At 30.7% G+C, this 21,187-nt stretch overlaps 2 protein-coding genes across 5 annotated transcripts; both read left to right on the forward strand.

Annotated features, from left to right (window-relative positions):
• Positions 1-11: 11 nt before the first annotated feature.
• LOC112689202 (beta-hexosaminidase subunit beta-like) lies at positions 12-20,689 on the forward strand. Of its 3 annotated transcripts, none has more exons than XM_025562783.1 (9): positions 12-147; positions 1,859-1,992; positions 2,885-3,080; positions 3,147-3,262; positions 3,433-3,638; positions 4,021-4,133; positions 4,210-4,411; positions 19,257-19,476; positions 19,991-20,689. In XM_025562783.1, the coding sequence occupies exons 1-9, from the start codon at positions 27-29 to the stop codon at positions 20,333-20,335; spliced, it is 1,653 nt and encodes a 550-aa protein (XP_025418568.1). In that variant the 5' UTR covers positions 12-26; the 3' UTR covers positions 20,336-20,689. The 3 variants fall into 3 exon arrangements, with proteins under 3 accessions (XP_025418568.1, XP_025418569.1, XP_025418570.1); XM_025562784.1 differs by lacking the exon at positions 12-147 and adding an exon at positions 1,604-1,748; XM_025562785.1 differs by lacking the exons at positions 12-147; positions 1,859-1,992 and having other exon boundaries at positions 2,997-3,085.
• LOC112689205 lies at positions 15,394-17,347 on the forward strand. Of its 2 annotated transcripts, XM_025562789.1 has the most exons (3): positions 15,394-16,231; positions 16,328-17,177; positions 17,242-17,347. In XM_025562789.1, exons 1-2 carry the CDS (start codon positions 16,111-16,113, stop codon positions 16,630-16,632), a joined length of 426 nt encoding a protein of 141 aa, XP_025418574.1. In that variant the 5' UTR covers positions 15,394-16,110; the 3' UTR covers positions 16,633-17,177; positions 17,242-17,347. The 2 variants fall into 2 exon arrangements, with proteins under 2 accessions (XP_025418574.1, XP_025418573.1); XM_025562788.1 differs by having other exon boundaries at positions 15,395-17,177.
• Positions 20,690-21,187: the final 498 nt, after the last annotated feature.

Below are 21,187 nucleotides of genomic sequence, written 5' to 3' on the forward strand. Positions count from 1 at the left end.
AAATAATTAATAAATAATCACTGCCAATGTATTATGACTTAAAATCATTAAATTTAACATGCTATTATAAGATTGCCAGTTCGGGGACTCATTTTACCAAAACGTCGATTAACGAGAGGGAGGAGGACATCAAACCATTCAAAAAAGGTAATGATTTGTACTTTGTACATAAATATTCCAGGAGCGAACGGGAGAATCGGGAGAACGAGAAATTTTCCGAAGGGCCGGCCGAAATTCGAATTAACCCATTTGGTTGTTATAACATTTTATTGCGATTTTTATAATACAAAAATAATTTTGCTTTATTTAAAATCTATAAATTATAAATAATACATTTTCAATAATCCTCGATATAAAGTAATTTTTTGCATTGAGAATAATTATTAAAATTCAATTTACCACTTGACACTTTGCATAAATTATTAATTCCTTAATAAATAAGTCAATAAGTAATTGTTGCTATATATTTATGTTATGGGTTACAGTTCGTGTTTAAAATATCTAACTGAAAAAAATGTGTCGTAAAATAACATAAATGATGAAATAGTGTAATAGGTAATAAACAATGGTTTTCTGGATACTTTAAAAAAAAATATATCCCGAACCGTACTGAAGTAGCCAGTTCACCCTGAAATACCTGCATAGTACATGCTTAATTTTTTTGATTTATAACTTGTAAATAAAAGACGGATACATAGTTTGATGATGTACTGACTTTGGAATAGCTAATCTCTAGACTTTGGCAAATGCATGAGTTGCACCCCCCCCCCCCCCACAAATGACGTCACTGCTTATCACACAAATGTGTTTCTATTTTTATCTTTTATTATGCATTAGTAGGTCTTATTATTCTGAAGTATAAATAATGTAAATATAAAAATAATAGAAATTGTATGAATTATAAAGACTCATGATCAAACGTAGTTCCAAATGGTAGACTTTATCGCGATTGTTGAACTTTGATGTGTTTAATTAAAATCAGTTTCAATTACACGTACATAAGATGCTGTACCTACAAAGATTTTCCTATTACAGCTGTGTAATAAAATTAATCTAGCTTAGGTGAACAAGGGGATACATAAATGCTCATAATAAACTAAACATTTTTAATAGCTTTCCCTGTGATAGGAAAAAATATTATTTTGTTTTTCTGTATAAAATGTTTTCTTACCACGTTTTGACGTGGTTGATTGGTACAAGAAGAGTAAGAATTAATGAAATAAATATTACTTTGATATTTTTCTTATGACTTTTATAAATGCTTGATGGAGACGCATGACATAACACTGTTTATGGAGACTGCCCAAGAAGTTTTTTGTAGACCATTTCTCTTGCCTTTTATATGTCTCCAATAGTTGTTGTTATTGTGCTTTTCCATCATTATGTTTTTATTAATTAAATATAATACAATGATATTTATTGTTATATTTTTATATGCATGTTATTCTTAAAATTATATATATATATATATTAATGTACAAAGTAATTTAATAATTAATTTGTGTTCGAAACTACGTTTATTATTGATTAGCTTATTTAATTTATTTTTTATTATTTTTTTTTGTGACTAACATACGTCATGTGTTTACGAACATATATTATTACTGATACTTGTTAATAGTTACGCAGTAGGTACCGCACAGACACGTCTGGCAGTACGTCGTGTAACGAGTTATAATTTTAGTGCGCGTACATTTTTATTAATATTATTACAATTATCATTAATTATTTAAATATCAATGAACACGGTGTGTGGCTAGTATTATGTTATACATGTTTTTATACAAATTATAATAATTAACAATGTATTTTAACTTAATGAGTACAGTCTATGTGACTTTAACTATTTTAATTGTAGCGCCACTACAGTGTTTTAGTCAAAATGGGAGACCACTGGTAAAAATGACCCACGGCCAAGTGTGGCCAAAACCTGTGATTCAGAACAGTTACAATGTATACTTGGAATTCGAACAGGAAAACTTTTATTTCAACGTAAGAGGTCAAACCTACATATAAATGTTCAACACACTAAATGCATTGTTTTTCTCGACCGTTTTCACGAAAAATACGTTTTGAGAACTTGAAAGCAACTATTATACCCATACGTATACATATACATTTATTTCAGTACAATAAGTCAATAGTAATCCGATGAGTACAGTTTACGAATAATGCCGTTGATTTTAAACACGTAATAATGTTAACAAATATTATTACAATTTAAAGGATTTAAACATCTAAAGTGCTGGCAAAAGACGGGATTATTTTTATATAGAATAACAAGTTCTCTCTGATCTAATAGGAGTGATAGGTAAATTTATTTATAAATTCTAATTTCCGTTTATATATTTATCGGGCCATTTAAAGCCCATTACTAATGCCCTGGTGTTAAATACCTATAATTATTTTAATTTTTTTTTTATGTTATTCGATTTCTTTTATCTCATTGCCATTTTGTAGATAAACTTAATAAGAAAACCATCTTTTCTGGTTTAGATTAGTATAATATATACTGTATATAACTGTATAATAACTGTACGATAGTTATCATAAAAAATTTAGATTTGATTTTAATGTTGTATATATTATTGTTTTTTAAAATATTAACACTGCATGAGATTCAACACTTCCTCTCCCGAAAAGAACGTTTCTTAAACATTTGAATACTGGACAACGGCCTTGCAAGATGTAGGGGTTTAGGGTCTACAATAGTGTTAATCCGGGCCCGCATATGTAACATAAAAATATTTTGATTAGAAAAAATCGCACTGCTACGTACATTCTTCGATAGATGGGAAAGTGTGACAACGATAAGTAGCTGTCCAAATAATTTATAGATATATGTATGTAATACTGTTGTGTTAAGAATAAATAATTTTTTTAGTCGACAGGTTATAGCTGCGATTTACTGCATGAAGCATTTAAGAGATATAAGGGTTTGCTATTTTTAAAAGCCAAGAAAACTTCTCAATGGCTTAGAAGATTGCCCAAGAATAAAATCGCCGGCACGTTGGAAAAGTTAAACGTAAAACTGTTAAGCCCCTGCGAGGATTATCCTTCGTTAAACATGGATGAAAAATGTTAAGTACTGTTTGTGTGTAAAGTAAAATGAAACTAAATATAGCACTATGTTTTTTTTTCAATAGATGAGATCAAAATTCGTAAATCCGGCGGAACTCTGATGGCAAAATCTATCTGGGGTATACTTAGAGGTCTTGAGTCTTTCTCCCAATTGATCATTTTTGAAAAATACTGCTTGACGGTATAAAATACTTAATAATTACATTGACTTTAATTAATCTGTTTATGAATTATTATTGTACTTATAAATTATTTCATACAATAACTAAATAACTGTCAATGTAACTATGTATAATATGTGTATTATTTTAAATTTATATACAGTTAATAATTTTTTTTTTTTTTTTACAGTTTGTGATCAGATGTACATCGATAACGGATTATCCTAAATTCAGGCACCGTGGATTGCTGTTAGATACCTCTCGTCACTACCTACCCGTACAAACAATAATAAGCATGTTAGACGCCATGTCGTATTCAAAACTGAACGTATTCCATTGGCACATTATTGACGATAATAGTTTCCCGTACCAGAGCAAGGCTTTTCCGAGCTTAAGGTTATAATTTTAATCAAATAATTATTAATATTTTATACGACATTTAATCAATACTGGTGATATTTTTTACTATGGTTCCGTCGAAGTATTAGTAACTTTGAAAGTCTTAACTATTAGTTATTTTACTTGCTGTCCTGAAATGAAGTATATTTTTGTTCTTTAGTTATACGGTGCTTATTTCCTGTCGCTTAATAATTATTGTATAAAGTCTATACTGCGTTTTCGGGAAAATTAATCTGAATTATTCGAGGTGTTTTAATATTTCTAATACAATTTTTGCACGCTATCAAGTATTTTATTTTACGTTTCCCTTCTTTTAAATGTGAATATACTTTTGGTAACTTACTGATGATCAATTTTGTTCTATATTATAAATTTACAGTGATAAAGGTGCTTACGGACAGTCAGCTATTTATTCGACAAACGACATTAAACTCGTAATCGAACACGCTAGACAACGAGGTATTCGTGTTATTCCAGAAATCGACAGCCCTGGTAAGTCGCGTGCTGATGGTTTTAATTTTATTATTCAAACGTTCAATATTGATTTGTCTGAGATTGTTCACTGCAGGTCACACGTTATCTTGGGGACTCGGTGGCATCCCAGGCTTATTGACTCAGTGTTCAGACACTGATCCAAATTATTTTGGCCCCATCGATCCGACGGTTGACGAGAATTACAGTTTTATTAAAACGTTGTTGACTGAAGTCAATGAATTATTTCGAGATCAGTATTTGCATCTCGGCGGCGACGAAGTAAACATGAATTGTTGGTAGGTACATCAGCGAGTACCTATATCTATATCTATATATATATATATATATATACAGTGGCGTAGCCAAGGGAGAGAAGCTAATGGGGTTATATCCCCCCTTATAATTAGTGTTTATGTATACTAGTACACTACTATTTGACCTATAGATATTTTAAAACTTTGGAACTAATTAAGTGATGACAAATAATGGACGTTTGTTTTTGGTACTTAAGCGTATTACTTCTACCTTGATTAATACTATATTTTTGGTGATTATCATGAATCTTATAGTGACACTCGTTTATGTAACGATTTTGTAAGTCCCATGCAAGTAAAAACCTTGCATAAACCGGAAAAATGACACACGCGTGTGTACTTTAAACCAAAAATAAGGGTATAAAATGTAGATAGGCGTATGAACAATGTACATCGTTTACAACAGGGCTTATTCTAAAGCGCAGTTGGGCTTATTTAGCGTATTTGGAAAAAGTAGATGCGCACTTGTTAATAAGCTTTTGCGTGATTGATTTTTAATTCAATATTGTTTATTGTAATGTATAAAATAACACAAAGCAACAATGAATTAAAAATCAATTACGCAAAAGTTTATTATCAAGTGCGTATCTATTTTTCCAAATAAAAACAATTTAAAAAAACTAAACAATTTACATTCGTGTTCAAAGTATTTTATATCTTTTAAATACATGAAATTTTAAATTACTTCACATAGAAGCTACACATTTTATCATTTTTAACTATAATTTGACAGTATATTTTGAGATCATAGTTCTATTTTGATAGGCTTATTTAAACAAAATGCGTAGTTGATAAAAATTCTTAGAATAATCCCTGGTTTACAATAGTGATAGATAAAGAAGATAAAATTGTTCTATACATATTCGTAAAATATATGTATATACTGTAATAACCTTTATATCCGTGGAAAATGCAAAACCTTGGAGTGTGAAATTTTAATGAATCGGTTTTCATTCAGTTTCTTATTTTAAGAATTTTTATATTTTATAATAAAAAAAAACCCAATGCTAATAATTATACATAGGTATAATAAGTTTTTATTAATAATCAAATTAATCTATAATCATATTTTTTACAGTAAAATTGATTATTTTTTCTTTTTTTCTTTCAGTAATGGAAAATGTATTAAAAACATTTGGAAATGGCTAACATAAACATAAAATGTAAATGTAGGAAACAAAATTTGATCTGATCAACACTAAGGCTGCAGATAATTTAGTCACAGACTTTAGACTTTTAACTTATATGGTGCCTTTCAAATATATGTGTCATTTAGGAACTAGTAATATTCAGGAACTAGTATAATACTTAAAATAATTCAGGACCCAACTAGTATAGTACAGTGAAAACTGTCTAAAGCAGAATTGCATGGGACCAACAACGCTTTAAGCAGTTTTTCGCTTTATTCAATAAAACGGAAAAATTCCGGATTATTCAATTCAAATAAATACCAAAGAATAATTTTTCAAATTATTGTTTTAAATAATATAATTTATTAAAATTTAACTAAAATATAGGTTTTACAATTCATTAAATTCAAACTGGAATATAAGTTTTTTATTACATATTACACACTAAGGCAAAATAAATATGACGTATAAACATTTAGAATTTCCAAAAATGATGAAGAGTTTTTTGTTTTGTTACGGTTGCTGCTATTTTTTCTTCTGCGTTATATTTTGGCATTTTAATATTTAATATGATAAACGGAAGATAAAATTAAAGGTGTACGTACGACTGTTGATGTAAGACTGTTTCACAGTTTTTTTTTTTTTTTTTTTTTTTTATTAAAATATATAAAATTTACAATCTGTATATAAAAAAAAATACAATAAGCAAATATGTTAACAATATATGACGGACAAGAAACAGCGATTTGGGAACCTATCCAGTGATAGGACCCATGACGTGACTGCTAAACTAGCACATTTTCAGTCTAAAAGATCACGACACCAACGACGTTTGAGCCGACGGGGGGGGTTGTCCGGGATTGATACCGTGTGTTGATTTGCGATAAGTGGGTTGGGATGGAGAAATAATTTTGAGTGGAACTTTTTGTAGTAAGTTTTAACTAAATTATCAACTGCTTCTATGTTTAAATCTTTGTGGAGGGTATGATTGGAAATATACCAAGGAGCGGACGTGATTGTACGGAGAGAGATCGATTGGAAGGCTTCGATAGTTTTTAATTGTGATGGTTTGGCACAACCCCATATTTGTGCACCATATGTCCAGATTGGACGTAGCATTGCTTTATATAAAATTAATTTATTATGAAGTGGAAGTTTAGATTTTAGTAAGGGACGTAATAGGTGTAGTCTAGAATTGAGTGACTTTCTTTTGTTTTTAAGGTGAGGGCCCCAGGTTAAACGTTTGTCTAAAATAATACCAAGGTATTTTACTTGAGATGAGGAGGGAATAGGAATTTCATGGAGGGTGGGAGTGGGTAGATTTTTTTTATTTAGAGTGAAAGGAACATGAACAGATTTGGCGGCATTAATTTTAATTTTCCAATTAGAGGACCATTTATCTATAAGATCTAGGTGGTTTTGAAGGGCGTTGAATGCTACGGTTGGATTCTTATTGGATGATAGGATCGCTGTGTCATCAGCATAGGTAGCTATGATGGTGTCATTGGTTTGAGGTATGTCAGAAGAGAAAATATTGTAGAGATCAGGAGAGAGATCGCTTCCTTGAGGAACACCTGCTAGGATTGGAAAGACAGAAGAAAAAGAATTGCCTTGACGAACTTTAAAGGTTCTATTTTCAAGGTAAGAGCGAATTAGTAAGTAAAGTGGAGCAGGGAGGAATAGTTTCAGTTTATATAGTAAGCCATTGTGCCAAACCCTGTCAAAGGCTTGAGCAACATCTAGGAAGACTGCCGGGCAATAGTTTTTATTTTCGAAGGAGGAAGAAATTTTGTCGACTAGTCTGTGAACCTGTTGTATAGTGGAGTGGTGTGCTCGAAAACCAAACTGAGCGTCGGGAATAATTTTATGTGATTCAATTATTGGTCTAAGTCTTTTTAAAATAATCTTCTCGAATAGCTTACCAATCACTGGGAGTAGACTAATGGGTCTATATGAGGTTGCAATATTGGTTGGTTTTCCTGGTTTAAGTATGAGGATAACAATTGATAATTTCCAGATGGTAGGGAAATAAGACAATCTTAACATGGAATTAAATAAGAAAGTTAGCAAAAGGATTGTTTTTTTGGGGAGATATTTTAAAATCTTATTTGTTATTAAGTCATGACCTGGGGATTTGTTGGGCTTCAATCTTTGGATCAAGTTAGCAACTTCATATGGGGAGACATGTTTAATAGGGAGAGACATTGGTAGTGGAGCATCAAGAAAATCATTTATTTTGGCTAGTTGTGTGGTACTTGGAGTAATATCAAGGTGAGGTTTGAAAATATTCGAGAGGTGTTCTCCAAAAAGATTGGCCTTATCTAAGGCCATCACTGTTTCACAGTTACAAAGAAGAAAGTTCGTATCGTTTATGCGATAATATGCATTGTATGTACATATATTTTACGAATATGTATAGAAGAATTTTATCTTCTTTATCTATCACTATTGTAAACGATGTACATTGTACATACGCCTATCAAGATTTTATACCTTATTTTTGGTTTATAGTACATACGCGTGTGTCATTTTTCCGTTTTATGCAAGGTTTTTACTTGCATGGGACTTACAAAATCGTTCCGTTTCCGCGTTAAGAAGGTTCCGTTTTATTGAAGTTCAGCGTCTACATAAAATTATAGAAACGTGCCGGAACCATAGAAAAATTTCGTATTTGATAGTTTTCCGTTTTATTCAGAGTCCACTTTAGACAGTTTTCACTGTATTTTGATTTTGAATAATGAATTCATTTTTATTTCTGGAGTTATTTTTTCATTCCATTTTCCTTACAATACTTGGATAAGGTTAAATGAGTTACTTGAAATTTATTATTTTTCTTTAATACACCGTACACCTAAAAATAAATTACAATTTTATGTAATTAAAAATTAATCATTGTTTTATAGTAGTATAATTTCGGATCTAGGACTATAATCATGGCAAGTGAGAATCCTTGTTTTGGGATTATATTAGCATGTACATACGGGCACATGTAAATTCCCCTAAAATATTGTAAATTCTCTTGAAAACATTTTGCTGCCGTATTACACTAATGTAAATTTCCCTAGTAAAATTAGAACCATTTAGAGTAACCCAGAAGACTCCACGTAGAGGCTGGTTATCCTCCAAAAATATTGGTATTTTTAATTGCATATATATTTCTTTATTCATATTTTATAATTAGAAAAATATCATACAAATAACCATTATGAGTAAACATTTCATGGTCTCTTATACTTTACATTGATTTCATTTTGGCTATGAATTACTGATATTGAATTAAATTTTATAATTTTTGATGGTTGATAATTCAAGAGGTCAGTACAAAAACTATGTTAGTCCATATTTGAAGCAATATAGCAATTTTTCCACCTACAGTCTGGGCAGAAGCATCTTCCGAATTAACAAAATCCACAAATGCTTGTGAATCATTCTATGCTCATTTTAAATCACATTTTAACTATAGCCATCCAAATATTTTTATGTTTATTAATACACTAAAAAATATTCAATCAGAAATTTACATAAAATTACAAAGCATACACAAACCAAATAGTTGCAATAATAATAAGTTAAAAAGACGTCAACAATTATTAAACTAGCTAATAGAAAATTATAAAGAACAAAAAATTACTACGTTTCAATATATAAAAACCGTTTCACATTATTACTCCATCAAAAAATAATCAACATAATAATATCAACTTTAATAATTTTAATAGTATAACGATGAAAATTAATTTTTCTAATTATAAAATATGAATAAGGAAATATATATGCAGTTCAAAATATAAATATTTTTGGAGGATAACTAGAACCGCCTCCACGTGGTGTCCTCTGGGTTACGCTAAATGGTTCTAATTTTTTTAGGAAAGTTTACGTAAGTGTAATACGGTAGAAAAATGTTTTTAGAGGAATTTACGTTAATGTAATACAGTAGGAAAATGTTTTTAGGGGAGTTAACTATTAGGGGAATTTACTATTTAATTTTTTAGGGGATTTTCCCGTACATACATAGCGGATAATAAATTATTTAAATGAGTATACTTTTAATGTACCTATTAAAAACACAAAGTGTAGTCATCGCTAACCATTTAAGTGGATCATTATATTTACCTTAATGTTATAAATTATATTGTGAATTTATATGTGTGTGAGTCAGTAGTGTTGCAGTATAATGATTTTAAGATGTTTATAATTTTGGATTGGAAGTGTATTTATACAAAGACAAAAAAAAAAAAAAATTCGTAAACGGATTAGAAACGTTTTCATTCAAGTCTCTATAGTGCATATTAAAAGTGTCTGCACAACATTACTTACTGTTCGTCTTTTTTCAGTTGACATACTCTTGTCCTTCATGTTAGCTGTAGTCAAATGGGATTGAACCGTGTCTTTGCAAAGTTTTTCATATTTTTTTACCGTACTATTACATGACTTGTCACCGACTTTATTAGACACGTCACGTGAGGCCTTCAAATTCCCTGTAGCAGTTGACGCAATCGATTTCCTGTTGTCACCGAGGACGATTTTATTGGATCCACCTTGTGAGGTCGTTAAAGTCTCCGCAATAATTGGTGAAATCGACTTCCCACCATCTAGTCTTTGTTCATCAACAATCGCTTTATCTTTATCACTTACCATCTTTGCAGTTGGTTGATCGGTCGTTTCCTCAGGTTTTATGTCGGTTTGATTGTTTCCAGTTGTCTTATTGTCGTGAAAGATCGATTTATCGGCTATAAAATTAAATATACCGTATTAAAAAGTACGAATTTTAATAGACTTAAAATAGAAAATGGTGTTGCAGTACGCAATATTTGATAATATAATAATATTTTATATATATTGATTATTTTTAAATTATTTTAGTGTTTGTTTGAAATTCAATTTTAACTGATAAAGAGAACCCGAAAGGTTTAATAGGAAATTTCATAAACACAATAGGCTCCACGAATTTTGATATCAAACAATGATGACTTATGTTAGTATAGCAATGGTTTTTTTTTAAATCTGCATTTATGTCAAAAAAAAAGTAAAGAAAGCCCGTTATGTGTATTAAATTCTCTGTTTATAAACTTATCGACTTTAAATAATAAACTATAATTTCATAATTCGTTAACTTGTACAATATACTTACAATTAGAATACTAAATAAATTAAATCTTAATAAGTAAATAATGTATTAATATTTTGGTAACTATTTTTTTATATGGACAAGTCTGAATCAATATTAAATACTCATATGATGGTAAATAAAAATAAATTAAGAAATCTAAATCATGGCTATTATGAATATGAACGTATGTCAAAATATCAACAATCATAAACTATGTTACTATGTTTCTATGTTACAAATAACTACGTACTGAAAACCAACAGACGAATATAGTTTAAACGTAAAATGTAAATAAAAATCCAATCGTTCTGCCACGAGTATTAGGATGTATCGCCAGGGCCGGCGAAAGCTATAGGCGACCTGGGCGATTGCCCAGGGCGCCAGCAAAAAAGGGACGCCAAACTGACATTTGTTTCTTTATAATTTATCTTTTGATACGAATTAACAACCTACAGAAAATAAGAATTTAACAGATGTGCCTTCAACTTTAATACTGCATCAATACCGCTGGTTTATATGTACAAATAATGCATGTAACAATACTGCATACCACCGCATTTGTGTGTGTAAATAAAATATATATTTAGTTTTTGAGGATACCGATCAAGTTTTCCAGAACCGTCCTAAGGATTCTTAGGGCAAATTAATTCGGGGACCTCTCAATTATCACAATAATATAAGAGTATGATAAAAAAAAATACTAGCCAAGTTTGCAAAATATTAGTAAATATAGTTTTCTAAACCTCAACCAATCAGTTATTTAAATGTATCGATAGAATGAATTACATTTTTAATAACTTCTCAACAATACAACAATAATCTTTTATAGGTTACGCTGATTATTTCAAATCAATCTGGACTTTAAAGGAGCCCCTTTTAAATTTTCCTAGGCTGAGCCTGGGACAAAATGGTTCCGTTGCCTCCTTCCTAGAAACGGCCCTGAAGTTATCATCAAAAACAAAATAACTCGCCCTCTGTCCACCCTAATGGTTTGCCCAAAACTCCCATGATATCTCACTGTAATTTTCATCCTGCAATTTATCTTCATGATGTGCCGTTTCATTTTTATCATCGGTTTGTTCAGGTTGGTCCATATCCTTGGTTCCACCACCACTTGACTCTTTGTGATCTTGCATTGTATTATCTTGCACGTCTCCATCGGTTACTTCTTTTACTGCTGCCATTAAATTTGGTCCATTTATTTCCACAGGCTGCTCGGTCACCAATTCCAGATTATCCTGATTACTATTTTCTTTCAACGATGATGGTTCAGATGATTTTTCGGTTTCGCTTGCATTTTTCGCATTGTCTGATGACGATCCTTGATCGCGTTGTTCGCTTTTGTCTCTTTTACCGCTATCGATATTATACGATTTATCAATTTTCGATTTAGCCATGGATATGTTCGAATTTTTTATTACCGATTTTTTCTTAGAAACATTTTTCTGTTGCGTTGTGTCATCTTTTTTCTTGATTTTCGTTACATTTCTATCCGCTTGATTGTTCATAAATTGCGGATTTTTGTAAGCTAAATTTGTATTGTTTTGAATTTTGTCCAACTTTGGTTTTACACCAGCTAATTTTTCGGTTTTTACTTTTGATTTTTCGTTTTTTACTTCACTAGGTGGTACAACTTGCTTTTCCGTATTAGCTTTAGTCATATCAATTGGTTTTTTCTTATTGTTATTTCCTAGTTGTACTTTCCCTTCTGTGTTCCTATTTCTTATTGAATTTTTAACGGCTTCAACTTTTATTTTATCTGCTTGATCATTCCCATTTTGTTGTTTTTTGTCTGGTAACTTTGTGTTGCCAATATCAAACTTGTTCAATTTTGGATTTACACCTTTAAATTCTTCAGCGTTTATTTTAGATTTATTGTTTTTTATTTGATCCGATGGTACATCTTTCTTCGTGTCTGGTTTAGCTACAATAAACACCAAAAAGATTCAATCTAATCATTATTTATTCATCGAATTTTTTGTATTTTTTTCTTACTATTTATAATATTTTGCTTCGAATTTACAGTTTTAACTTTTGTTTTATTCGTTTGATCATTTTGCGGTATTTTATATGCGGGTGACTTATTCGTATTTTCTTTTTGAATTTTGTTCGGTTTAAGTTTTACACTTGTTGATTTGTTAACGTTCGATGTGTCGTTTTTTACATCGTTTGCTATTACATCTTTTTGCTCATTCACATCAGGTTTAGCTACAACACACAATAAACGATTTAAACTAAGCATTATTTTTTGATCTGACTTTTTCTATTTCTTTTTTACTACTCATAACATTTTTCTTCAATTTCGTGGTTACAATTGTTGTCTTTTTTGTTTGATCGTTCACTTTTTGCGACAATTTGTCTACGTGTAACTTATTTGTATTGTCTTTTTGAATTTTGTTTGGTTGCACGGCTATTATGATTTGATCATTTTTAGTCTCACTGGTCGGTACGTTTTGTTGCTTATTTGCATCCGGTTTAGTTACGACAGACATTTGGACTCGAGAACGATCGAGTTTCGGTATTTTATCGCGTTCTTTTAAATACAGACCTAAAGAGATGGATGATGAGTTACGATAGAGTTTCCGAAAACGTGTTAATACATTATTGTATGGCAGGCCCGTACGCAAAGTTTCATAATTGGTGGAGGTTTGATAAAAAATGTATAAGATTGATTCATTAATAATTCATAAATAGTATTATATATTTTTTACTAATTGTATAAGTGCATTAAAAGTTATTTTATTATCAATACTTTAAAATACAAATCACTGTTGTTATAAAATTACCCGACAAGGGGTCGAAAATAATTCGGTCCATGCTTTTGTTGATATTCACATTTATATTACGACAAAATTCGAAAAACAGTAAATCTGACGATGAGACTATAATAATGGTGTACCATATTATGGAATATGTTATGCATCATTACAAATAAGTTAATAAAATATTTAATATATTCGATCAAAAATGAAAAACACGATTTATATTATTTTGGTGATTGTGTGCGCGTATGGTAAAGGGGGGGGGGGTTCCTTTGCGCACGAGCCTGTCGCCGTGTACTTACCAGGACAAATATTTCTACGTATTTCATCGGCATTACGACGAAATAATTTTTTGTTATGGACCCGGACAAATCGTTTTCTATCGTCAACCGTATTGTTTTCCAACGATTTGGCCTTGGAAACAGGATTCACGCGAATAGGGGGATTCATTTTGACTTTGAGTTCCGTTAATGAACCCTTCTCGGCGGTGGTCAAGATCTCGACGATAGCGTTCGCCACGCCCATCTGAATGTCTGGGACGCGAGTGCTGTCCTTTGGATTTCCGTCCGCTCCACCGTTGTTGATCGCCATAAGGTCGTGGAGCATTCTCTTAGCTGGGCTATTGTCAGATTCATCCGACTGTGGTGGTTTTTCACATATCGCGTTTAAAATATTTCTGGCAACGGTGTCGGAAATCATTCTAATGAACTCCACGGTCCTGACGAATTGCCGGTTGTCGGGCGTAATTCGATTTTTCGTACGTCCACCAATCGATTCTAAGTCATTAATTATTTGGTAGGTCATCACCAGGAAATTTTCGGTCTGTCTGTTTGATAATTATGCGCAATTATTATTATCATTATTATAAACTGTATTTTGATGGTTTTTTTATCATTCATCATCTCAGTCAATTAATGTATTTTTAATATTGAATCCGTTACATGTACTATATTTCTACAATACATTGATTTTCTACTACTTATAGTCTTATTAAATATTATAAGTTTAACTTTTTAAAATGGATAGGTATACAAGTATATGTTATGTTTCGTATTCTGAAGCGAAATATTTATCTCAAAATGTCGTGCATAAATATCGAGTACAAAAGTCGGAAAAAAATTTCGCCAAATTGAATGACTAATAACCATTTATCGCACTCCGTGCTCATTGAAATGAGGTTCGATTTTTTTAAATTTATAGACAAATATAAAAAATCTTTAAAGCTCTTAAAAAAAAATTAAATATTTTAGACTAATTTCTTGTACCATTTCTGACATAAATGATTATAGGGATAATTGTTTAGAGGCGAATACGTTTTAGCTGTCATTTCATATATTATAAGTTATAATACATATGTTATACATTTTATAACATATGTATGCTTTATTTCGGAATTAATGCTACAGAATGCTCTAAATTATTAAGGCATATATTAAAATTTAAAATGATGATTAAAAATATAAGCAGTTAGCAAACTTACTCCTGAGATATTCCTAGATTTCTTAAGTTTGTTTTCAAGCGTTTTAGATTTGACTTCTTTAACATTTTTGTTTGTGCTCGAAGTAAAGTTGTCGTCTGTTGAACTCGATTCATCGTCAAAACTGTACAGTGTAGGTAGAAAATCAAATTTTACTAAATAATTTTGGTATAGAGAATGAAATGGGTTTCAAAATCTGCCGTTATTGAATTGCTTCTCGTTTGTATAGCAACGAATATACGATAACCAGGGCTCGGAAGTTGTGGCAAATGCATATTTTTTTTGGTTTGTCCTAGAACACCCAAAGTAAGATACAAATAAGTTTCACACTTATCTGATGTCATACACAAAATTTTATTTTGCCATATTTTGCATTTTTATGATTTTTATTGCTATTTTGCCATTTTAAGGTTTTTAGTGCTATTTTTGGGTATATTATCTGATAATTTGGAAAATATCCACATTTAGATGAAAATAATGATTTTATTTGGTTTTTTTTTTAAAAAATATTCAAATTATTGGAAATAAAGCGAATAATATTTCATGTTTTCACCGTTCTACAATTCATCGACGGTCCGATGTATTAATAGTTCGTGACGTCAGTGTTATTCCCTTATTGTATCATTGCAATAGATTATCAATACAATTAAATACACTGATATGTCTGTATAGTATATACTTTATCCTTTATAGTTTTAATTTTAGTACTCCCGATTCCGTCGTTGTCGAACGTTGTCGTCGTGAATTAAATCGTAAATCTAAATACGTATTTTAATATCAATTAAAAAAATCAATTAAAACATTATTAAATCGCCTTCGTTGTTATGTTGATGAATTTGGTTCCGATATTTTTTAAATTGATTCGAGTATTTTATTTTATAAAATTTGTGAAACAAAAGTAAATTCTAATAAAAAATATAACATGTCTCAACATTTAAAAACTGACAAACATCTCAAGGGCATTAATCGATGTAAAGAACAAACACAAAGAAAACAACAACAATTAATGACTGTTAATATCTCTAAAAAATCATCATTGAATAAAGATTTGTGTGAAGCTCTAATTTCCGCAAACATTCCGTTAAATAAACTATCAAACGCAAAATTTAAAACATTTTTAGAAACATATACAAAAAATTAAATTCCCTGTGAGGCCACATTATGCAAAGGATATGTAGACGATATTTACACGGAGACCTTGAATGCTATCAGAGAAAAAAATTTCCAACAAAATGATTTGGGTCAGTATTGACGAGACCACTGATATCGACGGTCGTTTCATCGCAAATGTAAATGTTGGTACTCTTGAAGAACATCGTTCAGGTGAAATTTTTTTACTTAATTCTGATGAGTTGGATAAATCTAACCATTCTACCATATGTAAACTATTTGATAAATCAATGAATATACTATGGCCAGGTGGTATCCACCATGATAACGTGCTTTTGTTTTTATCCGATGCCGCACCTTACATGGTCAAAGCGGGTGAAGTTCTGAAATCGTTTTATTCAAAAATGATTCACGTAACATGTGCAGTTCATGGGCTCCACAGGGTCGCGGAAGAAGTAAGAGGTCAATTTAGTACTGTCGACAAAATCATTTCGTGTGTGAAAATAATATTTAGAAAAGCACCAAGTCGTTTACTACTATTTAAAACAGAAGCACCAAACATAAGATTACCCCCAGAACCAATCAATTCTCACCCGCTGGGGAAGTTGGATTAATGCCGCTGTATATTATTGTGAACATTTCAAGATTATACACCATGTTATTTTTATGTTAGATAAAAATGAAGCAATCAGTATAAGAGATGAACAACATTATATTGTAAAACCTGGTTTAAAAAATAATCTTACGTACATTAAATCAAATTTTGTTAAATTAACTATGGCTATTGATAATTTACAACAGCAAAATATACCATTTTCCGAGTCAATTAAAGTAGTTCAATATATAAAAAGAAGCTTTGAAACTTTGAGGGATCAGAATGGGAAAGCTGTGAACAAAAAGTTACACCAAGTTCTTGAAAAAAATCATGGATTGTCGGCATTAATAAAAATATCTAATATTTTAACGGATGAAGAAATATCTGAAAATCTAGACGGGCTACCTGAAGATCTAAACTGTAATGACTTGGTATTTTATAAGTACGCACCAATAACGTCTGTTGACGTTGAGAGGTCATTTTCTACTTACAAGACTGTACTATCAAATAACTGCAGTTGATCTTTCAAATTCGAAAATTTACGAAAACATTTAATAATCCAGGGTAAATATATGAATTAATTTAATTATAAGCACACATAATTAAATAATAACATGTTTGTTAACAGTTTTAATTCAACCAGTCCAGCCAGTCTCTGAACCGTCAATGAACATAAACGTTTTATAAAACAGTATAATAATTATATAACAGTATAGTAATTGACAAATGTAATTATTAATAAATAATAACGTTTAATTTTTTTTTGTCATGAATAATAACATTTAATTTTTTTTTTGTAATAAATTTATAATTATAATTTTTTCAAGTTAAATGCATATTTTTTTGATTTTTCGTGCTATTTATAGCGCATATTTTGGAGTTTTTTAGTGCTTATTAAGGAGCTAAAAATTACCATTTTTAGTTCCACAACTTCCGAGCCCTGTCGATAATATAATTAAAGCCAGTATAACAATTAATACATTTGATTAAGCAAATAGTGTACGTCTTGGTGATCGTGAAATAATAATTCAAATAATTTATAGCATTATTTTTATAATAATGCGTACGAAACGATCTCTCGGTGGCGGTGGACTTTTCGTGAATGTACACTACGTCAAGGCCGTTCGTTATCTTGTATCTAAAATCGCGAGTATATACAAGGTTATAATTTCCAATACAAGGATTTTTTGAACTTTTTTATGAGCATTCTGTGGCAATATCAACTCTTGTTTTTCAATCCCTGACACTATTTTTTCCACAAATAATTATACAGCTAAATTTCTTTCAATTGTTGGTGTTGCTTAGTCAATATTTGAACTAGTATTTTCAAATTCAATGTTGCATATGAAGTGTGTAAAAAAATTTGTAGGTATATTGGTAAATAAATATATTTCTTTTATATAAGAAGTATATCGTAATTAGTGATGTAAAAAAAATTCGGATTCTTCAAAAATTAAAAAAAAATACGGATTTTGCATTTCAGGTTACATTATTCGGATTTAAATTTTAAGTTTTTGAAATATTGATTACTTTAACATCACGAGTGCGAAAATTTACACACTCCTAAGAGTATCACAATTTATACTTTTTTAAAAGAAGAAAAATTATTTTTATTCCCGATGCGTTTCGCTGGGTTGCTTCAACACACCTCGCCCCATCGTGGCGCGTAGCCGCCGTTGTATCGAACCAATTCACGGGTGCGACCTCGCGGACGACGAAAGTTGTTGACGCGGTCGTAATTACAATCGTGACAATTTTACTATAACTATAATTCTTATACCATATTATGTCGTGGCGATGCTACTGTTAGAGTTGGGCGAAAACAAATCAAAATAAAGAATAAAAAATAAAAGCATGAATAACTAATTTATTTATGAATAAAGAATAATTTTTTATTCTGAATAATTGTGGTATACTGAATAAAGAATAAAATTATTTTGAATAGTTTTATTCGTGAATAAAATAATTATTCAGAATAAATGTATTCGTCAAAATCATGAATGATATTAAATATAGAAGTATATTTAATTTATTTTTGTCAATTATTATATGTATTAATATGTATTATCTATATATATATTATTTAAGTCTATTATTATTATACATCGTTATTTAGGATTTAAATTTATTATTTGTATGATTATAGGGAATAACGAATAACTGAATAATGAATAAAATATAGTAAATAAAAATTTCCGAATAATGAATAATGAATAATAATACAAATTAAAATAATGAATAAAAATAAAAATCAATAATAAAATTAAGAATAAATCGATGAAGAATAATTTTTTATTCAAATAATCAATCGAATAATATTTTATTCGACTAACGCCCAACTCTGGCTACTGTAGCTGACACCGTTAATTATTTACTATAGTAAATTATATTTTAATATATATATATAATAAAACTATTTTAAAATGCTGGAAATTATTTATGAATTTGGTGGTGTGAGGGGAGGGTAAAAGGTGAACTCTCAAATCCTCTTTTACCTAACCTGCTAAAAAAAGTGTTTAGTCCCTCCCATTTAAAAATCTGAACTACGTTACTGTATATATATATATATATATATGAATGGTGTACGTATAATGTTTTATTTTATGCAAATGTTATACGTATTTTGTATACTTTTGTCGATAGGAATAATAGCAAAAAATTACAAACATTTATGACATTGAATAATATAAGTAACGTCGAAGGGTTAGAAGATTATTATTTCAAACACATATTTAATATAACTCGAGAGTTAAAGACTGTTCCTATCGTATGGGAAGAATTGTTCTCCGACAATATTCATCTAGATCATAATGTCGTTGTACAAATTTGGAAACCGAACAATTTTAGTTCACTTGTGCAAGAGGTAATTATATTATAGTCACATATAACATTTTTACTATCTATATTATTGGTCGTACACGACACACTTGTATATTAATTTAAAATAAGAAAGGAAAAAATGTGAAAATAAGGAGTTTATAACAAAACTTCAGCAATAATTTTCGACTATTGTAAAACAATAGTACTTATATTTGTTATAGTATTGCGAAAATTTTAATGTGAACATTGTCTCGAAAAGCACTTTACGCTAATAGATCTGCATCAGTTATCAATATAAAACTTATGGCCATTAAAAATATTTTAAATAATTCGTTGTTTCAAACGTGTTAATAGAAGAAAAAATGGTATTTTAATTTTTTTATTAAAAATCTTTAAACGTACACGCGGCCAATCGGACAACCTACTCGAGTACGTAAATTATACGTCACGTGCGTAGTCGCATCGTAGCTTGTATGCGTGGGGAGGGTGACGAAAAATTAAAACAAAAATCTTTCCAGTCCTAAACGTTAAACAATTTATTCTTTGCTAATCTCCAGGTGATAGATTCCGGGTATGCGGTTCTGATATCCAGTTGCTGGTACTTGAACTACATAAAGTACGGGTCGGACTGGTCGAGTTTCTACAACTGCGACCTGAGCGACATCGTCGACCGGAACAATTTGCTATTGGGTGGTGAGGCGTGCGTGTGGGGCGAGTTCGTGGACGAGACGAACGTGTTGCCGCTGTCGTGGCCGAGAGCCAGCGCGGTGGCCGAGGTCCTCTGGTCGCAAGTCACTAACTACACGGAAGCCAGGCTTAGGCTGGAGGAGCACACTTGCAGGATGAAACGTAGAGGAGTGCCCGCTCAGCCGGCCAACGGGCCCGGATTTTGTACGTACTAGAGCCCTGGTGAGAGGTGGTCAGTCGAGTGCTCGCCCGTGTCTAGTGTTCAAGTACACCGAATATGCGGCCGGTCTTACGCAGGCACTGTGTCGTTTTGCATCGTTCAACATGTTATTCTTATTGAAATACATTTCCTAGTATAACAATAATTAAAATATTATATAATAATAATATTATCCCTTTATGCCTGCAACGGAAAAATATTTTTGAAAGAAACGAATTATTCTTGTATGATATATGTGGCTCTTTTCTCTACAGATTGTAGTTTTGTGAACTCGTACGAAAATTACCTAGAATGATTCTTATTAAATTTCAACCTCTGTGACTTACAAAAACTAATGATGTACTACCGATGAATTGCATTTATATTTTCGTTATATTATAAAAAGGTAGTCTACGCTGGTTATTTGTACAAATAGAACAATGTGTTTTTAGGCTTGGATCACACTATACGTTTTATCGGTTAAGTACCGAATTATACGAATCCGATCAACCGCCACACAGTGGACCAAATTCAATTCTAGCCGGACAGTTTCATAAACTATATAGGCTTAGATAGTTTTACCTGCAGATCCATTTTATATTATCTGAAAAAACAAACAAATAATTCTGATTACTACAGAAAATTAATCTACAACTAGAGATCAAGCTCTTCATCAACAACCAACTACAGAACAATGTTCTGTTGGTTTTGATGGATGTTCTAAGAACATCCGTCAAAACCAACATACGTATGCAAATGTAGCTGGAGATCACCATCTTCCCAATAGCAATCTCACTCCAATGAATAATGAAATATTATTTTTTAAATTCATTGAAGAATTTAAATCGAACAGAAGCTTTCTTATTTC

Source organism: Sipha flava, unplaced genomic scaffold, assembly GCF_003268045.1.
Source record: "Sipha flava isolate LNK unplaced genomic scaffold, YSA_version1 42_pilon_pilon, whole genome shotgun sequence".
Lineage (NCBI taxonomy): Eukaryota > Metazoa > Arthropoda > Insecta > Hemiptera > Aphididae > Sipha > Sipha flava.